General features: G+C 52.9%; 1 protein-coding gene across 3 annotated transcripts; it reads left to right on the forward strand.

Moving 5' to 3' along the window:
* The first annotated feature begins 55 nt into the window (after positions 1-55).
* Positions 56-4,950, forward strand: Rpusd1 (RNA pseudouridine synthase domain containing 1). Of its 3 annotated transcripts, none has more exons than XM_045161746.1 (6): positions 56-107; positions 704-892; positions 1,028-1,151; positions 1,353-1,455; positions 1,599-1,700; positions 3,841-4,950. In XM_045161746.1, exons 2-6 carry the CDS (start codon positions 711-713, stop codon positions 4,242-4,244), a joined length of 915 nt encoding a protein of 304 aa, XP_045017681.1. In that variant the 5' UTR covers positions 56-107; positions 704-710; the 3' UTR covers positions 4,245-4,950. The 3 variants fall into 3 exon arrangements, with proteins under 3 accessions (XP_045017681.1, XP_004652191.1, XP_045017682.1); XM_004652134.2 differs by lacking the exon at positions 56-107 and adding an exon at positions 138-258; XM_045161747.1 differs by lacking the exon at positions 56-107 and adding an exon at positions 142-258 and having other exon boundaries at positions 753-1,151.
* The last annotated feature ends 4,461 nt before the right edge of the window (positions 4,951-9,411 follow it).

The raw sequence follows: 9,411 nt of genomic DNA on the forward strand, positions 1-9,411 counted from the left end.
GGAGCGAGGGTGGGTCTACGCGTGCAGGCCGGCTGGAGGGGGCGGAGCCACTCTTTCGCGGTCGGCCTAGGACGCTCTACATTGGCCTGCACAGCCGTCTGTCCGAGGTGCATTGCTCGTGGGCGGGGTGGAGGCGGGGCTGCGCGCGCCACCCAGGCCAAGACCTGGCTCTAGGGGTCCAGGCTCTGCGAGCCCGGGGTCGCGGGGTTGGCTCTCGTGCTGGGATTCAGTGGCATCGGCCCCTAGGCCCGGCTGCAGGTAGGTCCTGAAGAGAGCGGAGCTCAAAGATGGGATCTGCCCCCAGTCACACGGTGGAAGGCAGGGCGGGGAGCACCCGCAGTCCTGGGTAGCCCGGGACTCAGCAGCCCCTGTCCTCGTTACTTGTCTACTTGGGGAAAAGTCCATAAACTAGCGGGAAGTGTGAGGGAGGGAGCTGGACAGCGAGGCTGTAGATCCCAGATCAGGAGCGGGTAGAGCTCCTTTGCTTTGAGCCTCTTGGAGAAGGCAGATTGCCCTGTCCTTGACCAGACCCCCACACCCCAGCCAACACCCCCGTGCTTGCCCTCTGTAATTAAGGGCTCCAGCAGGTGCGCGCACGCAGTAAGTCTGCACAGTGCCTGAGATTCAGGATGGGTGGCTGCAGACTGAGAACCCTGGAGTAAGGAGCCCTCCATCCCTGGAACTCACTCCTGCCTCTGTGCAGCCCTGCCATGGAACCTGGCAGCATGGAGAATCTGTCCATCGTGTACCAGAGCAGTGACTTCCTGGTGGTGAACAAGCACTGGGACCTACGCATCGATAGCAAGACCTGGCGTGAGACCCTGACCCTACAGAAGCAGCTTCGACATCGCTTCCCAGAGCTGGCTGACCCTGACACCTGCTATGGGTTCAGGTACACAGTACTCACTCAGAGTCTCCTGGCAGTGTCCTTCAGAGGGAAGCTGCTCAATCACTGGACTTTACCTTCTGCCTTGAAGGCCAGAATAGGATAGGGTCCACCCACTGCTGCTCCTCCACCCCTCCCCAGGTTCTGCCACCAGCTGGATTTCTCCACAAGTGGGGCGCTGTGTGTGGCCCTGAACAAGGCAGCTGCAGGCAACGCTTACAGATGCTTCAAGGAGCGTCGTGTCACTAAAGCCTACCTAGCACTGGTAAGTCCCAGACAGGCCCTGAAGTGCTCAGGCCACTTTCTTAGGTGCAGTGCGGGGACTGGAGGCTCCTAGTCCACCTCAGCAGGCCCTTCCAACCCAAGCTCCCTGCCAGGCCCACATAGCCACTTGGAACTCAAGCATATGCTTCCCAGAGGTGGCAGTCTGGCCCTATTAATTATATGTGATGTCTTTCCCTGTCAGGTCCGGGGTCATATCCAGGAAAGCCAGGTGACCATCAGCTATGCCATTGGCAGGAACAGCACAGAGGGGCGGACTCACACTATGTGCATTGAGGGCACACAGGGTACAGTGATCGGGGTGGGGTTGTGGGCACGCCTCCAGCATAGATCTTGCATGCATGATACCAGCACAGACAGGTGTGGATTTGGATTGGCTGGGGTCCCAGGGCTGACCTAGCCAATCCCTTACACGTGCTTCTGCATCCAGGTTGTGAAAACCCAAAGCCAAGTCTGACAGAGCTGCTGGTCCTGGAACATGGGCTGTATGCTGGAGACCCTGTGTCCAAGGTGCTGCTGAAACCACTCACAGGTGTGTCCAGGGCAGGGCAGGGCGGAGTCATGCAAAAGAGAGCCCTAAGGTAGAGGTGGCAGGGCCTTACTTGGCCACCCAGATTCTGAGCAGAGCTCCTCTCTGCACCCTGGTTGACTTGAGTTCACCAGCCAGACCAAGGGCCACCCTGGCTCTGCCCCCACCAGCAGCAACTCTACAGCACTTTTGTCCTGAGCCACAAACATGTAACTTTAGCAAGGGACAAGAAGAGTTCCAGCCCAAGTAGATGCCATGCCAGGCCTGGTGGTGCAGGTCTATAATCCTAGCTACTCAAGAAGTTGAGGTAAGAGGATTGAAAGTTTAAGGCTTTGACAATATTCTGTCATGGATGATGGTGGATGGCATGAGGCCCCATCTTTCTCTGAGGAATTATTGACCATTAATGATTTCAGGGGATCAGGAGCAATTTTCTGCAATGGTATAGTGACTAGTAAATCATACATGGTCTGGCAAATCTTCTCTCAAGTATGGTCTTGCAGGCAACTCTAATTAAACTCAGTGGGGGCCAAGAGAGATGGCTTAGCAGTTAAGGTACTTACCTGTGAAACCTGAGGGCTCATGTTTGGCTCTTCAGGTTCCACATAAGCCAGATGCACAGTGCTACAAGTGTGCAAGGTCGCACGTGTACACAAGGGGTGCACATGTCTAGAGCTCAACTGCAGTGGCTGGAGGCCCTGGTGTGCCAATTCTCTGTTGCTCACTCTTTCTCTTGTTCTCTCACATTACAAGAAAATAAAGACCTATCTGTTGGGGCTTGCAATGGGTCACCTAAATACGCACACATACACATGCACGCCCACATACACATGCATGTACACAAAAGACATCAACTTAGAAGAGGTGCTAGTTGGGAAGGACTTCAGTGAAGGGGACAGGGAGGAGGGAGCCAAAGAAGGTAATGGGGAGATCAGAATCAAAATACACTATATGATGTGTATAAAATTATCAATAAACAAAATTGAAGTAAGCTGGGCATGGTGCTCACGCCTTTAATCCCAGCACTCGAGAGGCAGAGGTAGGAGGAGCGCCATGAGTTAGAGGCCAGCCTGAGACTACATAGTGAATTCCATGTCAGCCTGAGCTAGAGTGAGACCCTATCTCGGAAAACCCCCCCAAAAAAAAACTGAAGTAGAAGTTTTATCAGGTGTGGTGGTGCACGCCTTTAATCCCAGCACTTGGGAGGCAGAGGTAGGAGGATTGCTGTGAGCTCAAGGCCAGTCTGGGACTTCAGAGTGAGTTCCAGATCAGCTTGGGCTACAGTGAGACCCTACCTCAATAAAAAAAAAATGAGAAATTGAAGAAAGCCAGGTGTGATGGTACCTGTCTTTAATCCCAGCACTGGGGAAGCTGAGGTAGGATTGCTGTGAGTTTGATGCCAGCCTGAGGCTACAGAGTGAATTCCAGGTCAGCCCAGGCCTAAGTGAAACCCTATCTCAAAATAAAATTGAAGAAGAAAAAGTTTAAGGCCTGCCTAAGCTATACAGAGCAAGTTCAAGCTAGCTTGGATAACTTAGTGAGACTTTTTAAAAATATTTTTATTTTTATTTATTTATTTGAGAGAGGGAGGAAGAGAAAATGAGCACACCAGAGCCTCAAGCAACTGCAAACGAACTCCAGATGTATGTGCCACTTGGTGCATCTGGCTTACACAAGTTCTGGGGAATCTAACCTGGGTCCTTTAGGCTTCACAGGCAAGTGCCTTAACCACTAAACCATCTTTCCAGCCCACCCTTTTCTTAAAATAATAAGTAAAAGCCAGGCATGGTGGCACACACCTTTAATCCCAGCACTTGGGAGGCAGAGGTAAGAGGATCGCCATGAGTTCAAGGCCACCCTGAGACTACATAGTGAATTCCAGGCCAGCCTGAGCTAGAGTGAAACCCTACCTCAAAAAACTAAAAAATAATAATAAGTAAAAAAGAGGGCTGGAGATGTAGCCTGATTGCAGAGTGTTTGCTCAGCACACACAGGGCCCTGGGTTCAATCCTAAATGCTAAAACAATATCAAAGGGCTGCCATAAGACCACGGCAGGGAACTTACTGGAGGTGGTGAGAGCCAGGTGGGTATGTGGCCTTGAGTGGCTGATCCCAGCCTGACCGTGCACCCCTGACCCCACAGGCCGGACTCACCAGTTACGTGTGCACTGCAGTGCCCTGGGCCACCCTGTTGTGGGGGACCTTACTTACGGTCAGGCCAAGGACCAGGAGGACCAGCCCTTCCGCATGATGCTGCATGCCTTCTACCTACGCGTCCCCACCCAGGCTGAGTGTGTGGAGGCCTGTACACCTGACCCTTTCCTGCCCGCCCTGGATGCTTGCTGGAGCCCCCACACCCTGGTGCAGCCACTTGACAAGCTTGTGGAGGCCCTGCGGACTGATCCTGATCCCACAGCAGAGGGGCATAGGCCCTGCAGCCCCTCTACACCCTTACCTGGGCCAGGCCGGCCCCCTCCGGAGACTGCGGCACAGCGAGCTTCATGCCTGCAGTGGCTGTCAGAGTGGACACTGGAGCCAGACAACTGAAAGCCTTTGAGCTTGGACAGTGAGGGCTGCTGGACTCAGCAGACAGGCAACTGTGATTGCTAGAAGACAGGGCACTTAGGCTGTGGGACAGATGCCTGGAAGACAGTGCTTGCTCCTGGTATCCTCTAGAAGAAATTGACACTCGTCCTTCTAAAACAGCTTTCTGCCTCCAGAGCTCCACCCCAGGCTTGCCCAAGGTGCCCCCCTGCTGAGAGGGGCAAAGCTAGGAGCTAGGCTCCTCCTGGGCCCCACATAGGGGCTGGGAGAGGCTATCCTGGCCTTGGCCCAGACCCACTCGGGTCCTGCAATGTGAGCTCTTTGACCCACTCTGACCCTGTAACTCTCTAGCTGGCTGGACTCTGTCTCATGCGGCCTCCAGCCTGCCTCTTGCTGCTTCCCACTGCCTCGTGCCTTTGCCTTTGATGAACTCTTTAGGGACCTGCATCTAGTGCACATCCATAGCAGTGCCCTCCTCACACACCCATCCCTCCAGGCCGGGCACGGATGCTGCTTCTGCTGTGTGGCTCCTGGCTGCAGCTCCTGCCATGTTGCCACCTGTCTGGCTCCCACCCAGCCATGAAATGTCAATGTCAGTCTTTGGGTTCTAACCTAGGAACCCACTGGGCCTCACCTGCTGACCCCAGACACAGCCACACCACCCTCGCTGTAGCTGTGGTTCAGATTACAAATAAATGTTTAATGACCAGTCCTGAGAGTGACCATGAGTGTCTTCCCTAGCCCTCTCTCTGCACATGGATATCTCTGCCCCAAGGCTGCCCAGAAAGACCCACTATAGACCTTGAGGCCTTGGCAGTTACCCTGCCCTGCCCCTCTCCACAAGCAGTGAGCAACTTGCAATGAGGGCTTGGGGGTTTGCTGGGGGCAAAAGTGGGTCATGCACCCAGTCCCCAGAGGGTTCCTTCCAGTCAGAAGTTCAGCATTTGCCAGGTGTGGTGGTGCATGCCTTTAATCCCAGCACTTGGGTGGCAGAGATAGGATCACCATGAGTTTGAGGCCATCCTGAGACTACATAGTAAATTCCAGGTCAGCCTGGGCTAGAGTGAGACCTTACCTCAAAAAAACAAAAACAAAAACAAAAAAAAAAATGTCAGCATTCAGCCTGGGCTAGAGTGAAACCCTACCTCAAAAAATAAAAAAAGGGGGTAGGGGGACTGGAGAGATGGCTTAGCAGTTAAGGTGCTTGCTTGCAAAGCCAAAGGGCCCTGGTTCAATTCCCCAGGCCCCACATAAACGAGATGCACAAGGTGGCACATGCTTCTGGAGTTTGTTTGCAATGGCTGGAGGCCCAGACACACCCATTCTCTCTCTCTCTCTCTCTCTCTCTCTCTCTCTCTCTCTCTCTCTCTCTCTCTCTCTCTTTCCTGCTCAGTCTTTCTCTCAAATAAATAATTAAAATATTTTTTAAAAACTCAAAAAGAAGGCTGGAGGAATAGCTTAGTAGTTAAGGCAAACGTTTGCCTGAAAAGCCAAAGGACCCAGGTTTGATTTCCTAGGACCCACATTAACCAGATATGCATGAGGGCACATGCATCTGGAGTTTGTTTGCAGTGGCTGGAGGCCCTGGTGCGCCCATTCTCTCCCTCCCTCCCTCTCCCTCACCCCCCCTCTCTGTCAAATGTATAAAATAATTTTTAAAAACTCAAAAAGAATACTTGGGAGGGAGAAGTAGGAGGATCGTTGTGAGTTTGAGGCCATTCTGAGAGTACATAGTGAATTCCAGGTCAGCCTGAGCTAGAGTGAAACCCTACCTCGAAGAAACAAACAAACAAAATTTATCAGCATGCTGTTACCCAGGGTCTCTGATAAGAGCCACTATCATCAGCTTGCAGCCTGGTCTGCCAAGAGTCCAAGAGTGAGTGAGGGGCTCCACTCAGCCAGCAACCCCTCTGAGGCCACCAGCCATGCCCTGTCTCCTGCCAGGCCTCTCCCCCTATCAGTACATCTCCTAGGCATCCCTCAACCCTGGGCTGGACTAACTACAGCAGCCATGGTGAGATAGAGCAGAGGCCACTACCTACTTGGATTCCATGGAGACCCTGTGGGAGTCATTTCCACAAGGCCCTGAGTCCATTTGCCATTTCCTATGCCTTAGTTTCCCTGTCTGCCCAGAGTGGATCTTGAGAGGCCGGGCCCCCACCTCAGGGCCTGCCCTCTCTTCTCAGCCTTTTGCCTGATGACCCCACCCTCTGCTGACCACCCCTCACTTCTGTACCTTCTCATATGGAAGTCTGTTTCCGTTTCTGTTTTCTCAGTCTCACTTTGAATAGCAACGAGTTGGGCCCCTCACCCAGCACATGCTTGGCCAGAGTGGCACTAAAAAGAGAGTCTGCAGACCCAGGCACCAGGGGTATACCCACTTATGTAGCTCATGCCCATGGCTCAGCTGCAATCTGCCTGCTACTGCCACACGAGGGCACTGCTGGGCACTGAATGGCATCCCTTGTCTGGATCCTAACATACTAGCTCCACTGGGCTAGAACCACAGGTGCTGGGGCTAAGGCATCCTCACACTTTGATGGCCCTCAGGGGCCAATCTTGCCAGGCCCAGGCAGGGCTATCTCAAGACTTCTCAGGCATGTGCTGAAGGGGGAAAGGAGAACTCCTGCATGCTCCTCAAGGCAGCGGCTGAATGAGGAACCATTTTCAAAACAAAGCCATTGCCTCAAAGTGCTGGCCTAGCATGCACAAATCCCTGGATTCTGTTTGCAGTATGACATACAAAAACTGAACATGGTGGTGTGTGCCTATAATGCCAGCACTCAAGGATCAGAAGTTCAAAGTTAGCCTCAGTTACATAGTGAATTAGAAACCAGTCTGGGATACATGAAACCCTGTCTCAAAACAAAATTTTAAAAATTACTCTTACACATGCACATGCTCACTCTCTCTCATTAAAGAAAAAGAAAATAGAGCTGGAAGCTGGGCGTGGTGGCACACACCTTTAATCCCAGCACTCAGGAGGCAGAGGTAGGAGGATCACTGTGAGTTTGAGGCCAACCTGAGAGTACATAGTGATTCCAGATCAGCCTGGGCTAGAGTGAGACCCTACCTCAAAAAAACAAACAACAACAACAAAAAAAAAAAAAAAAACAGAGCTGGAGAGATGGCTTAGTGGATACCATGCTTGCCTGTGAAGCCCAAGGACCCATGTTTGATTCTCCAGATCCCACACGTGATGCAAGCATGCAAGGTCGCACATGTGCAAAAGATGGCACACGCGTCTGGAGTTCAGTTGCAGTGGCTGAAGGCCCTGGTGTGCCTTCCCTCTCCCTGTCTCATAAAAAAAAAAAAATAAGCCAAGCGTGATGGCACACACCTTTAGTCCAGCACTTTGGAGACAGAGGTAGGAGGAGTGCCATGAATTCAAGACCACCCTGAGACTACATAGTGACTTCCAGGTCAGTCTGGGCTACAGAGAGACCCTACCTTGAAAAAACAAAAAATAAAATAAAATGAGCTGGGAGGCAGAGGTAGGAGAATTACTGTGAGTTCGAGGCCAGCCTGAGACTACATGGCAAATTCTAGATTATCCTGGGCTAGAGTGAGTCCCTATCTCAAAAAAAAATGAAAAAAATATACAGCCCTCATAGCAGGAAGAACCACCTCCAGTGTCCCCCATGTGGCCTTGCTAGAGCAGGGAGTGACGCAGTGTCCAGCACCAAGGCCACCCCACCCCTAACCCCAACGCCAGGGTTCTGGAGCTGCCAGCAGATCCCATGGTCACAAACAGTGCACAACACTTCTGTCTCCAGAATTCAGCCCATCTCCCAAAGGACAGGCCACTGGTAGTAGCAGAAGGATGCCTCCTCATGTCACAGGCTCTGCCAGGCTCCAGTTGATGCCATTGATAGCCTGGCCTTGACCTCAGGGACCAGAGCTAGGGCTAAGGCTGGAATTGTTCTCTTTGCTGGGACCCTCCCCCAAACCTGCCCCCAGAATCCTGTTCCTCCAGACTGGGGGCCACTGGGCCTCACTGCCCCTCATCACTGCCAAGGGTGGCTGTTGGAGCAGCTCTGTCCAGGTATGCTGTCACCACTGGAGGCCCATGGGCCCAGAAAGACCCATCCTGAGCTGGACATGACTCTAGAACAGGCAGGCCATCACAACTCCACTCCCATAAGGTCTTCACCTTGTGTTTCCCATGGGGCTCTGTTGCAATTACCTTCTCATTGCTAGGACTAAACACCTGATCGGAAGCAGCTTGTGGAGGAAAGGGTTTATTCAGGCTTACAGTTTCCAGGGGAAGTTTCCTCATGGGGTGTGGGAAGCATTACAAAGCAGCCAGCTAAGCACATCTCGTCACATCATCTGGGAAGAGCAGCAAGAGTGAGCTAGCTTTTAACACGCAGTGGGCTGGACTAATAAGCCCCAAGGCCCAGTCCCAGTGACACCCCCCTCCAGCAAGACTCCGCCTCCAAAGGCCACAACCATCACAAATTGACACGTTTCAGAGCCATGGAGCCAGCTCCCTGGGTACCTGATACCCTGGGTATAGGTGGGGGTTATGCAGCACTGAACCCACGCCTCAGAGACCTGAGCCCTGGAGCCCTCCTGTCTTCCACAGCCTCTTCTAAGATGACACCTGCAAGTCAGACGTGGTGGCACATGCCTTTTATCCCAGCACTCGGGAGGCAGAGGCAGGAGGATTGCCAAGTGTTCGAGGCCACCCTGACACGGCATAGTGAATTCCAGGTCAACCTAGGCTAGAGCGAGACCCTACCTTGAAAAACAAAATAATAATAGTAAGATAAGAGCTGCAGATAGGCCACAGCCAATGCCAGTGGCAGAAGTCAGCAAGGCTCCACCATTTCAGGCCAGGAGATGCTTCTCTGCAAGTCCTTGCTGTAGCCTCACTTCCGGCCTGCCCCCCTTTCAAGCCTGCCTTATAGAAACACTATCCTGGCCCCAGGGACAAAAGTGGTCATGTTCCTGAGAACCTGATGGCAGCTGTCAGGGCCTGAGCACATTTAGGGGCCGGGAGGCAGGTGTCCAGGCTGTGCCTCTCTACAAGCTCACTCTGCCTCCAAGCACACGCGCATGTGCGCAGCATACGTGCCTAGTTCTGTGTGGCCGCACCCTGAAAATGGCCACCATATTTTCCGAGTGTGTCTAATAGCCCGCACGGGGATACCCACATACACATGTG

The sequence above is a fragment of the Jaculus jaculus genome, chromosome 11, assembly GCF_020740685.1.
Source record: "Jaculus jaculus isolate mJacJac1 chromosome 11, mJacJac1.mat.Y.cur, whole genome shotgun sequence".
Taxonomy (NCBI): Eukaryota; Metazoa; Chordata; class Mammalia; order Rodentia; family Dipodidae; genus Jaculus; species Jaculus jaculus.